The sequence below is a fragment of the Colletes latitarsis genome, chromosome 11 (assembly GCF_051014445.1).
Source record: "Colletes latitarsis isolate SP2378_abdomen chromosome 11, iyColLati1, whole genome shotgun sequence".
NCBI classification, from domain to species: domain Eukaryota; kingdom Metazoa; phylum Arthropoda; class Insecta; order Hymenoptera; family Colletidae; genus Colletes; species Colletes latitarsis.
The window spans coordinates 11,097,973-11,124,389 of NC_135144.1; the positions used below are offsets into that span (position 1 = coordinate 11,097,973).

The 26,417-nt window shown below is 36.2% G+C and overlaps 4 protein-coding genes and 1 long non-coding RNA gene across 11 annotated transcripts in view; 2 read left to right on the plus strand and 3 right to left on the minus strand.

Annotated features, from left to right (window-relative positions):
* Window positions 1–12,268, minus strand: part of LOC143348048 (uncharacterized) — a 271,690-nt gene extending 259,422 nt beyond the window's left edge. For 2 of the 3 annotated variants that reach the window (XR_013080699.1, XM_076777832.1), the window contains exon 1: window positions 3,643–4,088. Coding sequence is in view for 1 of the 3 variants with exons in the window: in XM_076777832.1 (XP_076633947.1) it covers window positions 3,643–3,775 (133 nt within the window). In the remaining 2 variants the exon portion in view is untranslated. Of the gene's footprint in view, window positions 1–3,642; window positions 4,089–12,188 lie in introns of those variants that run through there. The other variant, XM_076777835.1, reaches the window with a different exon arrangement.
* LOC143348052 (uncharacterized) lies at window positions 7,707–15,729 on the plus strand. Of its 2 annotated transcripts, none has more exons than XM_076777846.1 (7): window positions 7,707–8,928; window positions 9,824–10,763; window positions 11,453–11,837; window positions 13,551–13,800; window positions 14,275–14,657; window positions 14,921–15,205; window positions 15,321–15,729. In XM_076777846.1, the coding sequence occupies exons 3-7, from the start codon at window positions 11,520–11,522 to the stop codon at window positions 15,510–15,512; spliced, it is 1,428 nt and encodes a 475-aa protein (XP_076633961.1). In that variant the 5' UTR covers window positions 7,707–8,928; window positions 9,824–10,763; window positions 11,453–11,519; the 3' UTR covers window positions 15,513–15,729. The 2 variants fall into 2 exon arrangements, with proteins under 2 accessions (XP_076633961.1, XP_076633962.1); XM_076777847.1 differs by having other exon boundaries at window positions 7,707–8,813.
* Window positions 15,730–15,849: 120 nt separating this feature from the next.
* On the minus strand, window positions 15,850–20,276 carry LOC143348061 (uncharacterized). Of its 2 annotated transcripts, XM_076777867.1 has the most exons (3): window positions 19,503–20,276; window positions 18,426–18,749; window positions 15,850–16,731 (listed from the first exon to the last, which is right to left on the minus strand). In XM_076777867.1, exons 2-3 carry the CDS (start codon window positions 18,721–18,723, stop codon window positions 16,439–16,441), a joined length of 591 nt encoding a protein of 196 aa, XP_076633982.1. In that variant the 5' UTR covers window positions 18,724–18,749; window positions 19,503–20,276; the 3' UTR covers window positions 15,850–16,438. The 2 variants fall into 2 exon arrangements, with proteins under 2 accessions (XP_076633982.1, XP_076633981.1); XM_076777866.1 differs by having other exon boundaries at window positions 18,426–20,276.
* A 142-nt stretch (window positions 20,277–20,418) lies between these two features.
* LOC143348054 (uncharacterized) lies at window positions 20,419–23,479 on the minus strand. Of its 3 annotated transcripts, none has more exons than XM_076777853.1 (5): window positions 23,267–23,474; window positions 22,487–22,676; window positions 22,144–22,326; window positions 21,625–21,871; window positions 20,419–21,104 (listed from the first exon to the last, which is right to left on the minus strand). In XM_076777853.1, the coding sequence occupies exons 2-5, from the start codon at window positions 22,673–22,675 to the stop codon at window positions 20,467–20,469; spliced, it is 1,257 nt and encodes a 418-aa protein (XP_076633968.1). In that variant the 5' UTR covers window position 22,676; window positions 23,267–23,474; the 3' UTR covers window positions 20,419–20,466. The 3 variants fall into 3 exon arrangements, with proteins under 3 accessions (XP_076633968.1, XP_076633967.1, XP_076633969.1); XM_076777852.1 differs by having other exon boundaries at window positions 23,120–23,473; XM_076777854.1 differs by lacking the exon at window positions 22,144–22,326 and having other exon boundaries at window positions 23,120–23,479.
* Window positions 23,480–24,910: 1,431 nt separating this feature from the next.
* On the plus strand, window positions 24,911–26,334 carry LOC143348027 (uncharacterized). Its single transcript, XR_013080685.1, has 3 exons — window positions 24,911–25,006; window positions 25,124–25,274; window positions 25,356–26,334. It is a non-coding gene; the product is annotated as an uncharacterized LOC143348027 (long non-coding RNA).
* Window positions 26,335–26,417: the final 83 nt, after the last annotated feature.

Consider the following 26,417-nt stretch of genomic DNA (forward strand, 5'->3'; position numbering starts at 1 on the left):
TGATCGGCAAATCAGTGCAGTACCGGCCATTCAGCCGAACTAATTTCACTGGTGCAATTAGCTTCGTTTATCGGTCCGTGTCACGTTCGTCGTGCGCTGGCCGCGGCAACGCAGTAATCTTCCTGCTGCGCTGCGTTGCACTGCGCTGGAGCAAACAATTAACGTTGTTCCGGTTACTTTGGCGTGATTACAGCAATTTTCATGTAACATCCGGCCCGTTTACCAGGACTCGTAGCTCCGGTATAATTTCACACTAGCGTCTCCAAAACTATTCCTCATTCTAGGCTCGGTCTATATTTTTTCAGCAATTTATTCCTTACTTTATCATTTCTATCTTTCCTATCGCGTTAACCCCTTAACATACGATTTAATTCCAAATAATTTTCCAAACGTATATTATTTAATTTTGTTTAAATTTATTCGTACTGAGAATGGTCACAAAAAAGAATTCATTTGTTTTACGAATACCACGTGAATGTAAATATGTGTTAATGTTAATGTACAGGGTGATCGGCCACCTCTGGGAAAAATTGTAATGGGCGATTCTAGAGGCCAACATAGGACGAAAATCAAGAATACCAATTTGTTGATGGAGGTTTTTTTAAAAAGTTACTAATGTTTAAAGTTCCACCAGTACTGAATTTTTTTCTCGAAAGTGAGTAGGATTTCGGAGGTATGTGTAATCACCAAAAATGATTGAAATTGACCCCTGCAACTGAAAATAATTTTTTTAGAATGATTTGAAATGTTTTAATTTTGTCGAAAAACTTCACACCTTCTCGAATTTTTTTCTAGAAAGTGGGTAGGATTTCGGAGGTATGTCTATTAATAAAAAATGATTGTAATTGACCCCTGCAGTCAAAAATATTTTTTTTAAAACGATTTGAAATTTTTTTTTGTCGCCGAAAAATTTAGGCACCTACCCCCTATCGATCTTTCTTAAAAATTCGTTTTTCATTTTTAGTAATTTTGTTTAACGCTCTACAGAAAAGTTGTCTAATACTTTTTTGTAGGTGCCCATGAGCTCTACTTCAGAAAAAAGTTTCATTGAAATATATTCACTATTGTAGGAGTTATGACTGTTTGAAAATTGGACAATTTTTATATGGTTTTTCTCATTTTACAGGGTGAAAGAACAACTTTTTCCTTATTGTTAATACTTCTACATATTCTACACTAAAATACGCGTGGTTTGCTTTTTTAAACATTAAAATCGTCCAATCCGTTCAGAAGTTATGACGTTTTAAAGGTACGCATGAAAATTCGGGCAGACATTTCTGGTCAGAAATTAGATTTTCGACAAGGAATTTTTTTCTCGAAAATACGTAGGAATTCGGGGGTATGTGTAATGACAAAAAATGATTGTAATCAACTCTTGCAACCGAAAATAATTTTTTTGGAACGATTTGAAATGTTTTAATTTTGTCGAAAAATTTCACACCTTCTCAAATTTTTTTCTCGAAACTGGATCGGATTTCGGAGGTATGTCTATTAATCAAAAATGATTGTAATTGACCCCTGCAGTCAAAAATATTTTTTTTAGAACGATTCGAAATTTTTTTTTGTCGTCGAAAAATTTAGGCACCTACCCCCTGTCGATTTTTCTTAAAAATTCGTTTTCCATTTTTAGTAATTTTATTTGCCGCCCTACAGAAAAGTTGTCCAATAGCTTTTTGTAGGTATCCATGAGCTCTACTTCAGAAAAAAGTTTCATGGAAATATATTCACTATTGTAGGAGTTATGGCTGTTTGAAAATTGGACCATTTTTATAGGGTTTTTCTCATTTTGTGGTGTAAAGAATCAACTTTTCGAATATTTTTGCAATTTCTACATATTCTTCACTAAAATACGCGTTGTTTGCTTTTTTAAACATTGAAATCGTCCAATCCTTTCAAAAGTTATGACGTTTTAAATATTCGCATGAAAATTCAGACAGACATTTCTGGCCAGAAATTATATTTTCGGTAAGGAATTTTTTTCTCGAAACTGAGTAGGATTTCGGGGGTATGTCTGTTGACCAAAAATGCTTGCAATTGACCCCTGCAACTGAAAATAATTTTTTTAGAACGATTTGAAATTCTTTAATTTTGTCGAAAAATTTCACACCTTCTCAAATTTTTTTCTCGAAACTGAGTAGGATTTCGGGGGTATGTCTGTTGACCAAAAATGCTTGCAATTGACCGCTGCAATCGCAAATAATTTTTCCGGAACGATTTGAAATTTTTTAATTTAATATTGTAATAACTTTTTAATGACGCCTCAGTCAAGAAATTGGTATTCTTAATTGTCGTTTTATTTTGACCTCCAGAATCTCCCATTAAAATTTTTCCCTGGTGTGGCCGAACACCCTGTATAAAACTTCATGAAGATTGTGTAGCCTCGTGATTGTAAAACTTGACATGAAGAACTTGCAACAAGTCAGACTCGTTATTGTGTGAGAAAGGGTTAAAAGAACGAGAGCGATACGAAAGTAACGTTTCGAACGTTCATCGCCACCGTTTCTCATTGCCTCTGGCGAAATTCATCGTTAATAAAATATAAGTTTCGAACGAATATAACTGGACAGGGCGAATAATTTAATCGAACGAGTATAGATGAAAAGAGAACTCTAAAAACGAAACGTGTATCCATTTTTAAAGCTTCGTTCGATCAATGAATAATTTATCGGACGATACAAACGAGATTTTATTGCTCCCGTTATTATTCTATTCCCGGAGAACAAAGACGACGAGCGTCGCGCTGAATTTCGGAGAGCGGAAAAGCTTTGTGCGACCGTGGAATGTGTAAAGAAAACCGGAAGAAGTTTATTACATTTCAGAAAAGCGAAGAGAGAAATCAACAAATAACAGCGAAAATTCCTTTAATTTTGATCGATTAAAAAGATATCGTAGCGCGTTGTACGAGCTTTTAATTTACGTTCTAATTTAGAAGAGTATGATAGATTGCATGCAGCGTTCAACTATTTCCCACGTGGTCTTGGAAACATAACATAAACAACGAAGACAACCGTTTAGCACGATCGTATAAATTATGAGCAAAGAGAATTACGCGTGTAGAAACAACTCTGAATGGAGAAAATTCGCGTATCAGGCTGAAAAATGGAATTCAACTTCCCCTAGATAGTACTTTAATTAAAGTTCGAGGGTAATTTAACTTTTTCCTTGACTGCGCCTCTGGAGTATCCGCAACTTCCTAATTCAAACTTTCCAGCGCGAGAGCATATTGTTTGTATTAATTACCCACGTAATATTTCCGAATAGTCGCGTTTGAGGTTAAACCGGTCAATGTTTACTATGGAAATCGAAACCGAAGCTCCGACAACGGCGATAAAACCGTTAACCAAAAAATTCCATTCGCGCGGATGCTTTTATTTAATATCGAGTCGTTCCGCGAACAATGTCAACGACGCGTAATTCGCAAACGCGACACACACAAGCTCTCGGGTAAATCGCGACAAACTTCAGGAAGCGAGCCCCGAAGCGCATGGCACGAAATATTCAAATCGCATTTCGTTCTGAAAGGACGCTAATTTTCCACGCTCGGATTCGCACGACGGTAGGAAAAGCGTTTAACGAAACAAACGGTGGAAATTGAAACGTAGTGGAAAACAGAGGAGCGCAAGTTGCGAACAATTTACTCACATTTTTTACTCTTCTCAGCGACGACACCTCGCGATAACAAGCCGACGAGGATGGCGAGTGCCAGGCAAACAGTGGATTTCCTCGTCCCTGGCGCGGTCCAGCACCAGGGCGAGCCTCGAGACATCACGGACATACCTGACACTTTCTCTCAACGAGACACCATACCGGCTTCCGCGGCAGTTCCGTGCCTAACTACCGTGAACATAACTTCGTGCACAGAGTCACACGCGGAGAACGGATCCGTCCGATCGGTTCTCGTTTCGAGCGCGATCCAACCACGATGGAAACCGGCGGACGCGACGCAACGCGACGCGTCGCGACGTTGTAAACGGGACAGGCGCGCGCGATGGACCGACACCACGACACGACTCGATTCTCGCCGACGAGCTACCGAACCCGGTGCTCGTCACACGGACGCACGTACGCTATTGACATCGGGGAACACTCATCGGATACTCGACTCACAGTAGCGGCTAGGTCGTCACGATCACCGACCTAGGTGTTCGCGCACCCTCATGCGCGCTATCGATCCGACAAACCCCGCCAAACCCCACGTCGCGACGCGACGTCGCGTACACTCGCCGGCCATCCCCGCCGTGTCGTGCCGCGGACGCCATCTTTGCTCGCGCATGCGCGCTCGACGCCCGGAAGTCTGATCCCTACGAAGCGATTTCTTCCACGGTTGTTCGAAACTTCCTCGATCTTTCCAACTTTCGTGCGATCTCCGGACCCCTTATCTTCGAATCTCGCTTTCCGGCTACGTGGCTTTCTTTCGATTCATCGATCACCCACGTCGACCGCGACCCCTATTATACGTGCCGCGCAATCACGTCCCAGTGGATACAGTTTTCCCTTTTGGTGTTGATTTACGTACAATTTCATTACAAATTATTTTTCGAACGTGTACCGTTTAATTTTTTTTTTAATTTATTCCTACAAAAAAGAATAGATTTGTTTTACAAATACATCCCAGTGGATACATTTCTCCCTTTTGGTGTTGATTTACGTACGATTTGATTACAAATTATTTTTCGAACGTATACCGTTTAATTTTTTTTTTAATTTATTCGTACAGGGAAGAATAAATTTGTTTTACGAATAGGTCCCAGTGGATACAGTTCTCCCTTTTGGTGTTGATTTACGTACGATTTGATTACAAATTATTTTTCAAACATACAGGTAACCCTCCTATAACACGGTAGATAAGTTCCTAGAAAATGCCGTGTTGTGTGAAACCGTGTTATATGAGACCTAGAACCAGTATAAAAAAGGAGCAGTTACGTTCCGAAAACTTATTAAAAAGAAATATTTTCTTTTAATTCTACATAAGCAACTTAATTTTTATGAAAAATATAAATGTATGTATAACACAAAACAAAAAAAGAACAAAAAATATTATTTTTATTTAACGCAACCTTAATTTAATAAATTATAATTTGTTTATATTTTTTCATGTAAAACCACTATAGTTCATTATTCCTTCGCGTCATTATTTTAAGGTGATTTAGTTTTTAAATATGTTAAGCAAAAATCATGTTATCCAGTGCTGTAGGAGTACAGTGTTGTACAAAAGTTTTCGCGATTTTCTTATCGTGTTAAAGCGAAACCGTGTTGTAAGAAGGTTCTTGCAATTTATGAATCGTGTTATAGGATGCCGTGTTGTAAGAAGGCTATCTGTATACCGTTTAATTTTTTTCTTAATTTATTCATGCAAGAAAGAATAATTTGCTTTATGAATACCTCGTGAATGTAAAAACGTGTTGATTTCGATTCACACGATTTTACCAGAGCAGAGGGTGATTCTACGTGCGAAAATAAGTAAAAGGAACAACGTTTTTTCGTTCGAAGCTTCGTTTACGAGAATCATTTTCGTTTACACTTTCATTGTTCGTTGTCTTTTGTAATGTTTATATTCTGTCTTCAGCAGCATAACTACCGGCTACTGTTATTGTTTGTTTATATTAGTCGAATTGTAACAATGTTTCGCTACAGCAATCGTGAATACGCTGACATGGTGAAAGCGTTAGAAGCTTGAAATGGGAATGCAACAGCAGGAGCTACAGTAAGTCACAAAATTATTGACACACGCAAGAAACGGTAGGGATATGAAGGATAAAAGAAATAATAAAAGTCTATTTTAGTCTTTTTGCAGAAGTGAATTTGTTAGAAGTTACAGACTTTAATGTAGACAAATCATTTACAGTAAAGGAATTTAAAAAACGCTATCAAATATTCATAAAAATCACGTTCGCTCATTTTTGTAACATACTATTGCACGTTCTAAGTTTTTAGTTTTTCTATCAAGAGATTTTAACCCTTAAGTGGATTATTGCGACCCTCTGCAAGTTTAAATTAATAAATATTTAATATATGTAAATGTAATTATTTGAAAATTTATGTAATGCTCTATTAGTTCATTATTTTTTCACTGCTTTAAAGAAAAGTTAATTACCGTTTACCAATCTGGTAAAACTCAACAAAGTATAATAATTCAGTTGAGATTGAGAGTCTACTTAAGGGTTAAATTAAAAGTTTCTGTTTACGTATTTGTTTAAGTATCATTGTTACGAGTAAATCAATTTTTATTTTATCGTATAAAAACTAAACAGTTCAACTTTGTCATCCAATTTCATAGAGCAACGAACGTAATCATACTCCTATTTCCTTTCATTTACCTTCTTCTGGTACCATATTTTTAATATACTTATATGTATTTTTAAAGATTCGCGAAAGAAATAAAATTGCACCAGGGGACAAGTTTACCGTGCTCGATTTCGATAACGATTTTGCTGGGAAAAAATAAAACGTACATTTTATTTTCTTATATAAGATGCCGAGTTTCACGGTTGAGTGTCGATTTACATCAGCGAATAGTATCCCGTGTTTTCTTTATACCTAACCGCGAAATGCACCTACGCGGTTTTACACGACGCTGCATGAATCAGAGTCGGTTTAATTCGCGTTATCGTTTACGCGATAATTGCTATCATACGCACAGTAAGGTCTGCCAATCATAATTTCATAGACGAGTCACTTATGTATATACGGTAGTATAAAATAAAATACTTAATATTGCAAACGGATAAGTCGAAGAAAAATAACAGAATAAGAAATTTGAATCGACCACTGGATAAATTAGTCTTTACGTTCGAATAAGGTATCCGAGAATCAATTTTTTTTTCTATCGCGTGAAGGAGTGTTTGGACAGTATCGAGGATTCTAATATTGAAAAACACCCGTTATTTCTAACTGCAGCGACCTTATCGATAACGTTATCGCTGATGCACCTCGTTTTTATCCCGTGCCAAGGCCTTTTGACGTCACATTCATAAATATTCGTCCTAAAATGTGGAATAAATTCGAGATTTTAACGCGGTGACGTTCCTAACAGAATGTGTCAACCTTTGACCTAAAAATTCCCTGAGAAAAAATGAAAATCAGCATGTAGTCTCGAATACCCGTCTTTATCCATATGCTGGATTTACGGTGGTGAATCGTACCCCTAGACCACAGGCTGACTACTAGAAAACTGCAAAATCTGAAAGACAATCTACCTCGGACGCGTTATCGTTCGCAGTTCTGTGCAATGGCTCGTCTAAGCCGCTGTCCTATCCACTTTCCATGTCCGTCGTCCATACCTCGCGAAAATTTCGTTCTGTGTACGGTGCTAATTTAATTTAATTTGCATAATTTCGTTTTCCTCCTCGTTCGACGAAAATGCACAAGTTTTATTCATTAAACATGCCAGTGTCTCTTTCAACAATCGACAAAATACAGTACGATGTGTACTAATTATAATATCGAATCGTGTTTTGCAGCATAATTAACGTACGTTGAAAAAAATTGTTTGTTGCGACTAACTTTCCGCGTTAAGAACCATTTCTTTTCTGACGCAAGAAAATGAACTTTCATTACGAGATTGACATTCTAATAGGTAAGTGTGTCGACAATACTTTAATTTATCTTTCATTTTCGTAATTAAAGTCACGATGGGGAACTGACTACTTGGATGAGGAATACGCATATTTGCTGTTTATCGGTGAATCGATCAATGTATTTGTTTAATATTTTTATTATAATATTTGTACTACATTTTAAAGCCACGACTAAAGGGACTGACTGAGAAGCGTCGATAAAATGCAACGTGGAATTGCATTGCATAATAATTACCAACCTCTGGAAGATACTCACGCCACTATTGTAGAATTTGTCATGATCACGTGGGAAAGTATATAAATGTATGTACATAATCATTGTGGCAAACGTAATCGAGCTAGTATGGCTAAAGTTGTACACGCGGTAATAGCACTCACAGATAATCTTAATTATATGTCATTTACTATAAAATCTTATGCCACAGTGACACAAAAAAATTTCTGAACAAAAGAATCTCGCAACATATCCCGCTATATGTATACAAATGTTCGCATAGCTAACGCACAATTCGTTTGTTTCTCGTTCGATTAGCATCATTTTCTATCTTAATTACGTTCAGATTTTCTAGACAAATGAACAAGTGAAAGTGTAATGGAATTTGCAAAAATGAGTGACGAAGTCTGGTTCGATTATTTAAAATGCAGTGACTATCAACATGTTTAATTCGATGATAATGAATTTAAATACTGAAAATTGTATTAACGTGCAAAATGTGTCGTCACAGAAAATAGTTTGTTTACGGTGAGAGTGAAATTACAAAGTTTACAAATAATTGCATGAATTTACATGTTAAATAAAAGATATGTTAATAAATATTATTATTCGATTCAATTAGCAAAGTGATTGTACTCCATTATTCAAAATTACAAATTATTGTGTATTAAAATTATATTAATACGGTAATAGACTAAAAGCTATTGTATAAATATATAAAATCATCGGATAAAATGATATATTCGTAATAAAAAATTGTAAACTAACTATTTTATATGAATTAAATTAAATTAACGATATCGATAATACGTGATTAAATATTTTCTTCAAATCGTAATGCGATAATAATATCAGTGTATTTCAACGTACGAATATGTTTTGGTATCGTACGATGACTAACTCGCTCGTTAGTTTGTTCATGATGTACTTACAAGGACAATCTTATATTGTATATTGACAATTCAGGAAAAGATAATCGATCTACTACGAAGTACAAAACGAGAAAGTAAATCTCTATCCTCGTAAGTAAATTTATTTAAAGTACGGCGACGAAAAAATATTTAAATTACGGACTCCAATGTGCAATTGATAAATAAATCGCGTTATCGTGTAAATATAAATGGACTTTATTCTCCGGTCAGTGGCATTTCATACTGTATTAACAAATTTGTATTTCAAATATACGATAGACAGTTGCTCAAAGTAAAACTTGGACATTTACATTTTTATGAAGGAATTTGTAATGCAAAAAAAAAATTGTAACAGAATATAAAGTTATTTTTAACGAATTTACTAAAAATAAAAATAATATTTAGCTATAATACATTAAGTAACAGAAAAGCAAAATCTTAAAAATAGTGGAGTCTGACCTTAAAGTAAAACTCAGACATCAGGAAAGTTTTAAATATATAAATTTTTGTTATTATATTTATTTTATTTTAATATTTAGTTGGTAGTCCTTTATAGAGGATGAAATAATCAGCTATACCAAGCGTTTGCCCTGCCATTTTTATATATTAAAATAAGTTTCACGAAAATTCACTTTCTATTATTTCACACTTATTCAACATTAAATGAAAACAATTGCAGCTATCAAATGACAAAGTTACCGGTGATTCTGAAACTTTCACTTTTTATGACTTAATGTAGATAAATTTTGCTCTTGTTTCTAATAAATTTGATGACCTCAAATAATTTTATCTTTAAAAATTTTTTTCTTGCACTACCAATTGCTTCATCGAGTACAAAACTGTAGGTGTCGAAGTTTTACTTTGATCCATTGTATTTCATTAGTTGGATGTTACAAATATAACCGTGTGTATTTAATAGAATGAAAAATATTATTGTATTCGCTTCTATATTTCGACTGTAGAAACGATTTTGCCTCCCACAGTATATTTTCCTTGTTAAACGATGCAAATATAAGCGTTCAAATGTTTTCGTACACGAACGTATACGCGCGACCCACTGTACATTTTGCATCTGAACGAACCGAGCGGTACAGTAATTTTTCGTATGTTTTCAAAACAAGTTCACAGATAAAAAGCTTGTGTTCGCTGTCGTATCAGCGTCGCTGTAGTCGGTTGGCTCACTGTTAACGGAAAATATGGCGAAAGTCGTCGAGTCCGTCCGTGAGAATCAACGAACGATTATCAAAATATTTATTTAGGGTGCACCTATGGGAAACAAATAGCCAATCGTCGCGAAGAGACACCTCCCGTCGGGGGTCCAAGTGAGAATTTCGCGTGACTCACAATTTGTCAGTAGGAATTCGAACATCGAAGCGAAAGAAGATTGTCGAAGAAATTAAGAGTTCAACGACGATCCCATTACGAAACTGTGACGCGATAAGTGAAGCAATTAACGTCGATACGATATTCTCTGCTCGCGGAAATACCGTCTAAATCGTGTCGGATGATACGACGCTCTAAACGCGAAGGAGAATATTCCGGAAAACGAAACGAGTGAAAACGATTTTCGAAAACGAAACGGAGTGCAGTGACTGGGATTTCGATCGGCAAATTTTCCAAAATTTCCATTTGGCGATCGTACTTTGACGACGAGTCGAACGAGCCTCGCGCAGAAATAAAATTACGAAGCCGGTAAGCGAGATCCAATGAGCTGGGAACGTTAATCGTCGCGGTCGTTCTAAACGAAACTACGAGCATGCTAACGACGCGACGAGGGACGCTGGATTATTAAGTTAGTGTCCCCATGACGACCAGTGGTCAAGGAAATGGGTGTTTAGTGAACAATCGACGCGCAGTAGTGACGACGCGATGCTTCGAACGACCGTCGATCCGGCATGTCGCGCCAAGAATACGAGAAAATAGTAAACGGGATTCGTGTCAACGATCACCCTGAACCGTACGATTTTCGCGGGAGAAGAGCAACGACGGTTCCGTTCGAACGTAAAAGACGTTCTGCCAGCAAACTCGGTGCGAACGGCGTTGAAGATCGTCCGATTATAGGTATCGATAGTTTGTTACTCTTAGATATTAAGCCTCCGTCACGTCCTCCTCGCCGACATAGAAGCCGAGCAAGTGTACATAAAATCACTTCCTCGCCGTTCCGTTGGACTCTTCGTATACTTGATCGGAGATACGAGGTTGTTGTTGTTTCACCTACTGGCTTAGTTACTATTTCTGTTCCAAATTAAGACCCATTTATACTATATACATATATAACAGTGAGTGTCATTTAAAATAGTACACTTAGTAATTCCATTTCCATTAATAAATCTCTAAATTTGAGGTAAATGGCAGTGGAAATTTAGTATCTTTTATCTATCTGAATACCGTAATCTGTCTTGCTTTTAACCACATGAGAATTATATCGCGGGTCGTAGTCGCCATAAAATTAAAAATTTAAATTATAAATTAAATTTATAAATACAGTCGGGTATAAAAAATATCAAAATATCATAAAGAAAATAGAAAGAAGGTAAAGAATATTATTGCATTATGCGTAAGAAATCATAGAGAGTAAATCTAATGGGTTCAATGTTGTAATTGTCAGGATTGGACACACGAGGAATGCGCAGATCAAAATGATTTATATATTTGTCACATTTGCCTAATAATGGAGGAAGAATAATATAATTTTTAATTTTTCACCTTTCTACGTATCAAAGTATTAACTTTGTCTTTTTTCATTATAGTTTCTTCCAATAACCGAACGAAGACGTGAGAATTAGCGCAGAGGAACTGCATCGACAGAGTTTAACAATGTTCTGTTTGAAACGAAGAAGCAACGACGATGCGAACCTTAACGAGACTTTAAACGAGGACGATTTCGGATGGTGGCTAAGCAAAGACGAGGATCTAAAGTCACCGACATCCAGTCAGAGCAAAGACTGCCTGTCTCTGGAATCGTCCGAGTCGATGCTTTCCTGCATCGACTCCGACGACAATGAAAGTTATTCTCTGGCGCAGGAATTCGGGCAGGAACGAAACGATAACTGCGAGAAGATAGAACTCGCGTCTTTGATTCACGATGATCTCGACGTGGACCTTATAGAACAGGATGCGATTGGGAACGAACCGGTAGGTTAAAGTTTGCTCTTTAATACGTTGATTGCCACGGTAGTCACCGATGACCGACACATTGAACTTACAAAGAACAAGAAACCTAATACTTGTAAAATTGTAAATAGCACTACTTGAATTTGAAATATCGTAAAATAATAAATTCACCATTGAATTATCGAATATTTCTATGTGAACAAATGTCGAGGACATCTGGTGTGGCAGTCAACGTGTTAACTTTTTAGACGAAATAAAAAATTATTTGAAATTGATCCTACATCTATCTCAGTAATTAAAACTTATTATCAAGAGTGAAAAGACAATATATTGGGATGGAACATAAGTTGAGAATGCGAATAGTGAACCTACCATTGTTTCAATGTATCGACGATCGTCCACTGTGTGGACAAGCGTTGTCGTGTTGAAGAATCGCGCCATTTCGCCGATCGAGCCGTTTTTCTTGGATAGCTCCATCGAGACGATTTGTGGAACGCACAGCTTCGCATTGATCATCTCGTTTTTTCTTTCTTTCTTTCTTTTTCAAGAAACTCGTAGTTTGATCGAAAGCTAAGAGAAGCAGGCGTCGAAAGTGCTCGTTTCTTTCGACTTGGCATTCCATTTCTTAAGCCTAAAAATTGATTAAAATTAAATCTTGAAAATACTTAATGGCAACAGGCGTGTGGAGCAGAAAGAAATAATACTTTGCTAAAACACACTGGCTTAAAGGAATAATTTAAATTTGAAAAAAATCGATTCGATCGTATGAAAATTAAAAAATAAAATTATTCAAATAAACTTATCCGTTTCTGCTTTAGCTAAATTTTAAAAATTATTGGAATAATTTTCTTATTCCAAGTAACCAACGTTTAACTCTAATATTGGAATACATAATTTATAGCAAATAAACACATTTGTTAAGTTTGTTGATCTCTGGTAAAAACATGTGTCCTGCGATTTTGAAACGGCTGTGAGCATGTTTTTGTACGCGAGGTATTAAAATATTGATACCGCGTTAAGAGATACGTCATGTTTATGTTTGTTCATATTATTTTGATTACCGATTGCAACATTCGAAAGAATTCTGATATTTTTTACAACTCCAACTTTCTCCTCAGCCGCAAACGCTGCGTCACTAACACTATCTCACCCTAACATTCGTGTCTTCTACAGGAACTTACTAAAAACAGAATCTTATCATCCTATTTCCAAAATTCTTAAGAAACATGACAGTTAAATTCTCAATATCTTTTTCTGTCACTCTATCAACTTACGATTATCGGTTCCTTTGTTTTCCTTATCAGTCGACCATTATATCTTTGCACGAACTTCTATACTTCAAAACGTAAAATTTCTCAAAAGTCTGTTCCAAACATTTAATCTTGTGCAACTCCCTGCTTTCTACTAACATGCATAGCATTCGTGTACATTCGCCTATATAACACTTTATTTACTTTAATAAATAATCTAAATAATACGATACATTTCGACTTCGATACTAATATCGGTGAGTAAACATTGATAATTTCGAAGAATCTTCGTATTGCTATCTCAATTCACTCTTCAGTTCTCAAACGTACAACGTAGAATAAGCGTTTCGATCAAGTGTCGTAATAATTGTGTACGTAAAATTTTGCAAGTAGCATTAAACAGACGTTACGATTAAAAATATATCTTCAAAGCTAACGCATTAATTTTCAAACCAATATTACAATGTAGTTTCTGAAATTGCAGGAGGTCGCGGCGTTTCCAGCGAAAGAGGCTGAAAAGTACTTCGACGAGTCGGGGTCGAAATCGCATGGATTTCAGGGCATGTGCTACACCCCGGAAAGGCTGATTAGATCTCAGGAGTATAGAATACTCACTCCATCGCCCCGTTACTTATCCATCTCTCAGGCGAGAATCATGCCAGAAAATGAAAATCAACGGAAGGCACTTCGTTGCCGGCGGCGATTGAATTATCTTATCGACTCTAAGCAAGTTGGTGGGTATTTTCCTGTTTATAGGAGAACCTCGTTCGACATTCGCGGAGCGTGGAACGGCGCAGATCGCAAACTTGTTCCCAGCAAACCTGCCGTCAGCTAACTTGAATACATATAACCCGGCCATTGTGTCTGACCTAGTAAAGTTTCGCTTTCTACCAATATCCGTGAAATCGGATCGCATCGCGTTCGTTAGACGTACTTTTCGTTTAAACTTCTGTCATTAAAGAATACTTTCCAGTGTATAATTCTGACAATTTAAATAAGGACATTTTAGAATCGTAATCGAATTTGGAACAGTCTAAAGTTCCTACAATATGATAGTATATTTGATTCCCTAAAATCCCTGACAAAAGAAAGAGATGAATTATTCTTGCATAGTAAACGGTCTAACTTTTCCCTTAATTCCGTGTCTGACCATTCTATTATCGAGGAATTCTACTTTTTCGAAACTCGAATTAATAATGTTTGATTAGGTACGACACGATCAAAACCCCACAATCGATCCGAACCAGCGGAAATAGCGGTGCCGACGATCGTTTTGCATTATCGAAACAATTCTAAACGAAGCTACGACAACAAGAACGCGAAAATGGAAAATAACAGAGACGTAACGGATTATAAGAACTTATCTGCATTGGATACAGCCGATTTAGAAGGCAAAGGATCCAGCTACGAAAGGCTCCCCGTCGCCTGGGAGGACTGTAAAAAGACTGAAACTTATAACTCCTCTCTAGAAGACACCTCGGGTATCCAGAGCAACGACTGGAGCTCGGATACACACAGCGACATACAAAACACACCTTTGTGTCTTTCCGACGAGTTAGCGTCGACGAATTACAAGCTCGACACATCGCAGGTAACATGATATTAATGATATCTATCTCTATGTCTACCCTTTTGCTGTATCATTTATTTCTAGTAAATCTTTACCTAACACTTAATTGCTCTTCCTTTTCTTATTTGCAAGTATAGATTAAGCGTTTCATTTTTCTTTCCTCACCGTTAAAAATCATCCACCAGGAACCATTCCTGAAACAAATCGTTACGTACCATGAAAAATGAGTAAAAAACAGAAATATTATTCGTATGGTTAATTTAAAGGTACGCTTTATTTTGCAGGAACGATGTACTACTATGAACGAGGTAATGTCAATTCTTGAAGTCCTTGATACCGATCCCGAGAAAGCGATGGTTCTACTTGAAGAAGATCGTTTTTGCAACAGCACTTCTACCCACGATAATTTAACCAGGCTGGCCCTGACGATCGAAACTGATGCAAAAGTACCAGGGATTCGCGAAAATTCTATAAATTCGGTCTACCACCTCCGAAGGAAAGTGGAAGATCTTCAGTCCAACAACAAAGATATTTACAGGGATATTCGTAATCTAAGAACGAGTTTTCAGGTAAAAATCTTTCAAATTATACTCGTTGAATAACATTGTGTACGAAAAAAACACCAGTTAAACAACATTGCGTTAAGAAAATGAACATAAATTATTATGTCATTGCACTTTTCAGTGTGACGAACGAAAAATGGCGGACATCTCATCCAGCACGTGCAAACTGCGACAGGACATTCACGAGATGCGATATCTCGACGATCTCTTAAATCTCTTGCAAGGAGAAATCGAAAGAATCTCAAAAAGAAGTTGGCCGTTCGTAATTGGCGGTACGAAACACCAATCGGAGGAAGTGAATCTCATCGTGTAAATAAATTCCATCGATTCCTTCGATGGTATTTAACGAAAGAAAGCATGAACGGATAACGTACTGTAAATTATTCTTCGGGGATTATTTTTTCATAGAAACCACAACCTCCTCATGTATTTTTTGCAATACACAAACGCGTTGAAAGCGTAGCACTGCCATTCCTCATTCACGAGAAAGTGAACTTCGTGTTTACATAAAATTTTCATACAAATTCGATTCGATTGTAGTACATGCCAAAACAATAGTTTCGAATTCTACTTTGTACTATTTTTACGATTACTTGTATTACCAAAATGAAATGAATCAGCCTCGTTGAAAAATGATATTAAATAAAGTATTTTGTTATATTTATAACATTTATTTCCATATTTAATATGTTATACTTTTATATAATTTTCAATCGTAAAAATGCTTTTCTTGTAGTCATTATTATAACATTTAATACTATTTATTACATATTCATTTTCGGTATTGGTCGCACCTACTGTTAAAAGGAGAAGAGAATTTTTAACAGTAAGTTATTTGTTACCTCGTCGAAACATCGTTCCACTTTTGTGTTATCGTAATGAACAAAATTTCGGGTTCTTCGTAACAGTTATTAATCCCTTAAATAAAATACGTGGAAAATCACGGAGGTATTTATCGGTACTTTTCTTTAACTCGATTCAAAATTAGGACGAATTGTTAATATTAGGTACTACGATACTAAATATAAGTTACCTAAATCAAATTGAAAAGGCAAACTTTCGGCAAATGGTACGTATTGAAAAAGAAGTATTTAAAATTGCAATAAATTCCTGATAACGTTTTTTACAAAGAATTGGAGAATTCGGTAAGAACGATGGATATAGTATTAACATCTACGTTCCTTTATTAATATTTTAATTGGTGTTGAAGATCAAGACATAAAAACGCGTCTGGGAGAGTTAAGTAACGTCGGTACGCTGCATTTGCTTTGCATTTTGTCTCAAGTCGTGGTACGCGATACCAGCTCGCAGCATTTCACCGTGTCGAAATACGTCGTGCGGCGAGGAAAGTGAAGGCAAAGATGGTAACGAAGGTAACAAACAACTTAACATACTGGCATTACCATCAGACGTATATATTCCGTTAGCAGGAGCCATGGAAGCAGTGCACGAACTTGACGCAGACACCAGCACACAATTCATACTTTGATCGCTGGTCCCTAGCGCGTTCGAACTTGGCCCCAACAAGCTTCCTAGGTAGAAATACGTAAAAACACAATGATTATGCATTTTATAAATATACATACACCTAAAGAAAGAAGGCTCAAACGTTGGTAACTTTCTCTATTAACAAAAAAAAAAAAAACGTTGACAATTTCTATGCTCCAAAAACACTGTCCGAAACAAAGTCTTGTAATACTTATTGAGTGATCCTGATAGAGTTCCTCGCCCCAAACACGAATCCGGAAATCGAATTGCTTCATCACCCTCAGTTTTCAAAAAAACACAAATTTTTTTATACGATAGAAACTTATAAAATTACACAATCAATCATCGTTCAATATTCTTTTAAGTATTAATACTTTTTCATTTATTATATGATTTTCTTTGCTCTAATAGTTTCTTGGTTTGTCTTTTTATTTAAAACTGTTTGATATTCGAAATTTTAAACAAAGTTTATGAATTTATAGCGATTAAATAAAACTGATGATCAAAGAAAATCAAACAAAATGATTAACAACATTTTTAACATAAATACTTGTATTTTTTCCCTTGTGATTCAATTACACTTACAATATAATAACTAAAACATAACTTACAGTTTCGTAACACATAATGCTAAATCAAATGTACAAAACTTACATTTTAATCCTTATTTATGTTCTACCGTTCGCGTAACCGATACAGTAAATTAATTGTGAAAAACATTCTAGCGATACAAGAATAAAATGCATTATACAAAATATGTAATGCAACAGGAAGATTGATACAATATCGCTCGATATACAGTACCACGAACTTTGCAATTTCCCTTGTTTTCTTCGAACTTTTATTACCGTTATGCTATTTCCATTTTTTTATTACCGTTATGCTATTTCCAAATTTTTAATTCATAAAATCCTAGTGATGTTTTTATTACAAGATTATCTTCAGATGACCTTCAAAGAAGATATCGACATGATTCCTAGTGTTTGAAATAATTCGGCTATACTTAACACCAACACCTCGCACTTAGGCGTAATTAAATGAACGTAAAAACATATAATATTGTAGGGGTGGATTCATGTCGATATCTTTCTTCGAAATCATCTTGTATCGATCAAGATCATCTCGTATTAGATCGTTGAATTCGTTTTAGCATCGCCTACAATACTATCAAGTCAAAAATATCAAATAAAATCAATTTTTTTTTAATTTTAAAAATTGCAATTTCTTATCGATTAAGTACTGATTAATACCACACATTTTTTTGTCAAACCATCGAAAGAGGTTGAAAAAACATAGGAGCTAATTTCTGCCGCATCCTGCATAAGGAATAATAGTGGAAAATGTTGCAATTTATTCTGGATCTCTAATCAATTTCACTTTATCGATTATTTTATATTATGAACAAACACATGATTTAGAAGTTGATTAATAAATAAATAGCTCATTGTGTACGAATATAACAGCTGTGTCCTAATATTTATAGTATGAATCAACTTTTAAAGAGTTGTGTGCAAATTTTTTTTAATCTTCTTAGAATCTTCGAGGAAAAACTGAATTATTGTAAGGCTTCTTTTCACGAAATTAGAATGGTCTAAATATTGACACCGTTTCTGCCAAGTGTTCTAATACTTAGGACAGGTGGTGTATATACGTTTTACTTGTTCACAATAATAAAATTATCAAAAGTAATTGTATCAATCATCCTTGTGAACTCTAATTCAAGCTGTTAATCGTTCACCTGCAAGACTGACACTCGATGCGCTGGAACTGACCGTCGAAGCAATGGAAAGGGATGTCGAAAAATCTGTATTCTCGGTTCTTGGATAATCCGTCCTCGTCGTGTGTGGCGGGCAAATAGACGCTAACGTAGACCGAATGAGATCGTTACTTCTATCAGTCCTTCGGTGTCTCATATGTATACCGGATTTATTATTGCTACCGAGTCCAAAATGTAGGAGCTCTAAGTGTCTCCTTAAATTTCGTGATTGGCGCAAAATTGCACCGCACAGTGGACAAGATGCTGGCTGATCGGACATGCTTCGTGCTTTGGACAATCCATCTCCTAAAATTAATTCCACAAAGTCTGAAGACATCTTAAAGATGTACCAAAAGGATCGCCGTAACTCATTGTCTGTAACTCTCTCACTTTTATTGCAATTCTACGAAAATGGATTGAAAATCAAACAAAAAAGTTATGCACAAAGTAGATATACAGGGTGTTCGACCATCCCTGGGAAAAATTTTAATGGGAGATTCTAGGGGCCAAAATAAGACGAAAATCAAGAATATCAATTTGTTGATCAAAGCTTCGTTAAAATGTTATTAATGTTTAAAGTTCCGCCTGTAGGACGGCACTCTGTGAACAGCTGCGCACGCGTGATAGTGGTTCTCATTCAGAAAACTGTAAGACTGTCGATACGACAGTAAGTAGAGTTTCTCATGCTGAATGAGAACCACTATCACGCGCACGCAGCTGTTCGCAGATTGCCGTTCTACAGGCGGAACTTTAAACGTTAATAACTTCTTAAAGAAGCCTCGATCAACAAATTGATATTCTTGATTTTCGTCTTATTTTGGCCCCTAGAATCTCCCATTAAAATTTTCCCCAGGGGTGATCGAACACCCTGTATATGCATACTGTCTTTGTTACGAGAAAAAAGTTAGGCAGTATTTATATCCACACTCTAGTTAGTCTATATAAATACTGCCTATCCTTCTTCTCGCGTAAGGGCAGTACAAAAAGACTATTCCGTAGAAAGTATTCGCAAAAGTAGCTCAGAAAACTATTTACTTTTCTCTTGATAAATTTTCTTACCTAATGTAGATTAGAAATATTGTAGACGCGATCCAAATTATTCTTGCTGTATACGTACACGACTATGAAACTCGAATCTAAATTCTAAACGAGATGCATACCGATGATAATAATAATGGTAGCCTTAAAAAAAAGAATAAATTTATATGCGGAGGAATTTGAATTTCTGACAGTTAAACATTTACCAAACTCTGACGCTATAATAAGTAATATACACGCGTTATTTTATTAATCGAGAAATAATTATTTAAAAAAAAATGGGGATAATTTGTCATTAGCATCGTTTTTCTAGAAAATATATAAATCGACAGAAATTCGAATTCCACTTACACGTGTATAATGTTAAAACATTAATTCAGTACTTTGCAAAATAAATGAAAAAATACGTTACAAAAGTAAATTTGTATGAAACACGTAGCAAATATCTGAATGGCATGGAAAATTCAAAAGAAACATTTTGCAATACTTAAACCATCATCTTTACTATGCCTAGTTTTTCACCGAGTGCTATTCCTATTAACCCTAAGATTCCGATCTTACTTACTAATGTGGAAGATTTTTATATATGAAGTTCGTTTTACATTCTTCGGATCGTTTCGAACTAATTTGAGCCACAAAAAAAAAGAGAAATTAGTAAGATAGAAATATAAAATAAACTACACAAGTAATATAACAATCAATCCATTGCGAACTGATCAAAATAACGTCAGTCCATTTCTTCTGTACTTCATCGAACAACGCAAACAACTAATAGTTTAAACATAAATTCATATAAGTACGTTAAAATGATAGGTGAAAAATGATCGCGCTTTCTTAATTTAAATTTCTAACATATTGGGGTTGAACAAATCGCTGAAAAAAAAAAAACAACATAACCCCCAAATCACAATAACGAAATTAAATAATTCACAGAATGATGATTCTGCTCGTATCAAATGTTTGCCTTTAATTCCGTTCTGTACATTCATCTAGCAATAGTTGGAGACGGAATGTTGCTTTGTGGCGAGACAACATTCGGCCCGTGCGACGTCGGCGAAGGAAGTGGACTGGGCTTACAAATTATTTGCTCACAGGTACTACTTCCGCTATCAGTTCCATATGTTATAGACTGCTCATTGTAACCGGGCAGTTCGACTTCAGGTTTTATTTCTATCATCATCGCGTCAGCCGGAGAACTCGGAACCGGATTACTACTAAACCTATATTTGCAAGACGATAGGAGATGTCTACGTAAATTCCTTGCTTGCCGTAACGTAGCACCACAAAGCGGGCAAACGCCAGGACAATCCGATGCACCACGTATTTTAGACAAATTCATATTCCCAGTAAGTCCACAAGACGCTGTTCCAGAAGTTGAACCCTGAGTAACTAACGGAAGCGGTATACCAGGAGGAAAACCCATACTGAGGGGACCAGGAAATTGCGGTATGTGCAGTGGAGAATATGGCTGCATTGGCATTAAGGTATGAAGATGCGACTCATTGTCCGATATTTGATCTTGATGCGGTCCTGCTTGAAAATTTTCTGTCGTAACTGGTTGCGCTTCTTGTGGACGTGGCGAATGACAACTCCGATGATTCGAATATTCCAATCGATCGTTCACTGTCAACAGACACAAACACAATATTACCATGCAGGGCTGAACTGATATTTTTAATCTGAAATTTTTTAATCGCAACGTATGGTATAATTGATTAGATGCAGTTCAACCCAATCGATGGTTGTGCTTGTGTCCGTTCTAGTACAAGCAAAAAGCTTGGGAAGATTGAAAATTTATAGATTATGATCCAAGAATATTAAATTATTAAAATAATATATATGCATCGGACACAAAACACAAGTAATATCATATTTTCAATTTGTCAAAATTCTTTTACTGAACTAATTATTGAAGTATACATAACAATAAAAATAATTAAGTCAGTTCAATGTATATAGTTTATAAATAAATGAAAATAAGAACATAAATAAAATATACGATTATAAAATGATATTTGTCGCGATCTTAAGTAAATATTTAATATCAGATTACAATTCGAATGTATTCTTAAACTTGTAAATATTTTAAAGAACGTAATGATTATGAAATGCACTATTCTACATAATTCTGAATGCTTCTTACCTGTATCATCGCCATGCTCCGTATTCTCGTCGTCTTTGTGATCATAACCAACTGATCGGCTGTCGCTTCCATCTACGGGCCTACTTTCATTGTCGACATTACTACTAGTACGCGGCCATTTCCCAGAAGAGGACGAGGACTTTCTTCTTTTTTTCCGTCGTTTTAATGGAAAATATGGACTAATCGTTTCTTTCGATAAGGCTTCGTTTGCTGCCGGTATTTCCGATGCAGGTACTTCTTCTCCATTCTGAGCAAATAAACAAAGTTATGTTTTCTTATCACGATATATATTAATAACAATACGAAAAATAATAATCAATTTTTATTTTTTCCTTTGATTACTTCGCATAGTAAAGATAGAAAATTATATAAAATAAAAATATTCTTCATTGATATGTTTTATTTTCAATCTAACCTCTACGAAGTAACTTAAAAGTTCATAAGATAAAATGTAATATCTAATCATAGTACGATCAATATGTATCAAAGATATGTAAAAATCTTTTTTGTAAGACATACTTCGGTTAATATAGTAGGTGGTGTTAATCCATGAATACAAAGGCAATGAGCAGCTTGAAGCAGAGAAGGCAATTGAGATGGTTCTACGCTCACTTCACCACGGTATACAAACTCCAATAACGATTCCAAATCATCGGCGCCTATACCGGCTAACATGACCACTGGATGCTGACACGGTGTGCTCTGTTTATGTAGAATGAATTACAATAATGAAATGTATGTCGAACCAAAAGTTTTAATACACAGCACATTCAAAGATATTACATTAAATATATTATGAAATTTACTAAAAAAGCAAGGAACTTTTTAATATTACGAAATTTCTAAAACCAATTGTTATAACCTTTAACAAATCCAATAGAAATGGACTAGCCGCGCAAAGAACTATCTTATGCGCAGGAAAACTGCGTCCACCAGCAGCTAAAGTAACATCGACCAAATCACCATGACCTCTCAATAGCTGCACTGCAGAAGCTAACGACGAACTAAATTCTCCCCAGGAGAGACTATACAATTGGCCGCTGCTTCCCATTCTGAACAATAAATTATATGTAGAGTTAACAAAGGTTCTGTGTATTATACAAAATCTCTAAGATATATAAATAGCAGATCAATATCTCCATATTATTATAACAGAATTTTACAACCTAAAATCTTTCACAAACGAATCAAAAAGAATCGAATATACACAAGTATAATTTACAAAACAGCGTGTACAAACAAAATTAATAATGATTTGAGAAAATTGACCACTAACGGTAACGATACATACTCGTTTCCCCAACCACATTCTCTTAATTAATACCCCCACCCCGAAAAATATGATCTCGGCGTCGCATAAAGTTAACCTATCAAAGGTTTCTCACATGAACAAAAATCGTCGTAATATTGAACAAAAATATAGAAATACAATGAAATAGGGGATTGAACTGTTTCATCGGTAATAAAAAGTAAATATCAAATTTAAAAAACTTACGAAATTGCTCTAAATAGAGAACAACACAGCGAATAAAAATGTATCGTTGTAAATTATACGTGAAGTTACAACAGTCACGTTCGTTGTTTTCACGTTGTAGGAACAAAAGCGACGATCGTTATGTTAATAACTATAAAAGGAACTAACTTTCTGGGTCGAATAGACACACGATTCAAAAAATGAAATTCGAATGCTGTCAGAAATTATCATGCACGTCACATTTTACGAGACTATGCTGCAGTTGTTACTAGACGGCAGACCGGCACCATAAGCAGAGATGGCATATTCAGCACCCGGTGCACTACTCACACATGCCAGATCACGCGTACGTGAGTATTCGGAAAGTCGACAAAGGCAAACTGACACATACTCTCTTTCTCGGTTCTTCGAAGCTACCCCGAAGTAATTTCGGACCGCCGCGTGAGAGTCGAGACAGCTGCCCAAGTGCGTGGAATAGTTCCTTATTTTCAACAATAGATGGCGCTTATTTTTCGACCTCAAACCCCCTGGTGCTAAAACGCCCAAGTTTGTCGTGGAATAGTTCGTTACCATCAACGCTAGATGGCGCTTATTTTTCGACCTCAAGCCCTCTGGTGCTAAAACGCCCAAGTTTGTCGAGAAATCCATCTAGCGTATACAATACGAACTATTCCACGACAAACTTGGGCGTTTAAGCACCAGAGGACAGGAGGTTGTAATGCCTGCTAAAATAATGATTGGGAAGGCATCTATGGAAACTCCCTGGAATTAAGAAATTGCAAGTTATTATTGGTTGAGAAGATTCATATATTTATTTATTTCACTTGTTTTTATTCGATATTCATTTATTTATTAATTAAAACAAAAGTATTCTGTCACAGGCTCTCAGTGTACAAACTTATATACCAATTTTTAATATAGCAGACTTTGTATCAAATTAAATAGATATGCCAATTAAACATTTTATTAACAACAAATGTATATAAGTTTGTACATTGAGAGCTTGTGACCGACTGCCCCAATACTTTTGTTTTAATTAATGAATAAATAAATATCGAATAAAAACAAGTGAAATAAATATATACATGAATCTTCTCAACCAACAGTAACTTACAAATTCTTAATTGCAGCGAGTTTCCATAGATGCTTCCCAGATCATTATTTTAGCAGGCTCCACAGAGTATGGCAGGCTTTGTACCAAATTAAATAGAAACGTTAATTAAACATTAAACATCAAACATTTCATTAACAACAAATGTATATAAAGCTTGTACATTGAGAGCTTGTGACAGACTGCCTTCAAACTTTTGTTTTAAATTAATAAATAAATAAATATCAACTAAAAGCAAGTGAAATATATTCAATATTCACGATCATTTTTAGCAGGCAAAACAAGAGGTCGATAAAAGCCGCCATCTATCGTTGAAAATAATGAACTATTCCACGACAAACTTGGGCGTTTTAGCACCAGGGGGTTTGAGGTCGGTAAATAAGCGCCATCTAGCGTTGAAGGTAACAAACTATTCCACGACAAACTTGGGCGTTTTAGCACCAGGGGGTTTGAGGTCGGTAAATAAGCGCCATCTAGCGTTGAAGGTAACAAACTATTCCACGACAAACTTGGACGTTTTAGCACCAGGGGGATTGAGATCGGTAAATAAGCGCCATCTAGCGTTGAAGGTAACGAACTATTCCACAACAAACTTGGGCGTTTTAGCACCAGGGGGTTTGAGGTCGAAAAATAAGCGCCATCTAGCGTTGAAAATAACGAACTATTCCACGACAAACTCGGGCGTTTTGCCATCCGGATTTTCAAAGTGCCCGGAACATTTCCAAAATGCTGGCGGTCTTGCGAAGAGGTGGCATGTATCTTATAACTAAGAGAATAATGGAGAGAGGAAAAGAAAGGTAAAAATGATGAGAATACATAGAATTCTAAGAAATTATATCATTTATTGTCATAGATTTACATTATACAAAGCTTTAAAACATATAAATATATTATATTATATTATATCATGTCAGTAGTTGTCTACGAAGGTCAGCAGTGGTCAGCAGGAGTTACAAGAGGCCAGCAGAGGCCAGCAGAGGCCAACGGAGGCTGGCAGAAGTCAGTAGTAACCGCTATACGTTGTCAGAAATACAAGCAGTGGTCAGCAATGGTCAGCAGAGGCCTGTAGGAAAATTTAAAAGTACTTAAAGTATTTTGATTTTAAAAAATCGTATTAATAATATACATATGTACGCTCTTACATAGGAATGATTTCTTCTTACTGTACTCGTATGCCGGCTGACGCAAATTGGATTTCAGCCGTTTCGATGGTGAGAAGGAAGGACTCACATTCACCTTCTTTGTCGAATCCCCGAAGCTGTGCAAGCGCTGGTGCATACATGTGTTGTGCATTAATGTGCGTAAATGGTGGGACAATTTCCTCATGGTACCGTCTGCCGTCTGGTAATACTGCTGTGCTGCCACCGAACACCATTGGACTGGCTGCCAATAGTAACTAGGTACATTGTTGCGTCCTGATCTGCAGTCTAGGAGGATAAGGAGATGGGTTGGTGCCCATGGAGCGCTGAACCACTCTGCTCGACGAGGCGCGCAAAATAAAACTTAGAAAATTCAGACTTCGATAATCTCAATGTTCGCTCTACTGTCTCGAGAATTGATCTGATCTTCCATGAGAATCTTCTCGTGGTCCTCGACGTTTGTTCCTTCTCCAGGAAAATCTTAGATCCTCCCTTCGGGTTGTCTTGATCCAATAAGGGATTGCGTCCTACCCCATCCGTCAGGATCTTCTTCGATCGGCGATCCACCCCCGAACTACGTGGAGGTGGGAGCTCCACGGTCATGTTCGTAGCAGGCACATGTGATAAGGGAAAGCGTTGAAGTCCAGAGAGAAACGAAGCTAGCTAGCGGGCTAAAGCAACCCTTAAGAAAATTAATGACCCTCTTGGAGAAAATAAACGGAAACGCGAAATGAAGTACCGTGAGGGCCCCGTTGTGTTTCAAGATCCTCGCGAGATTTAGCAGAAATAGAAATTCGTCAGGAGACGACGGAAACTCCGATTCAACACGGCCTTTAGAAAATAAACTAAGTATTTCTAAGGAATGCCTTCCTTTCTCTCTCGACCCTTGACTTTCCCCTGCTTGATCGCCCACGTTGAATCTTATACAATAGTGATGTACATTATAAGACGCTGGTTCGTTTGAATTCGCTCCGGATTTTAATAGAGTTACATGATCGCGCACTCCATGGTTATTAATCGAGTTCCCATTATTTTCCGTTGCGGCGCTATGTATACTAAACCTAATTCA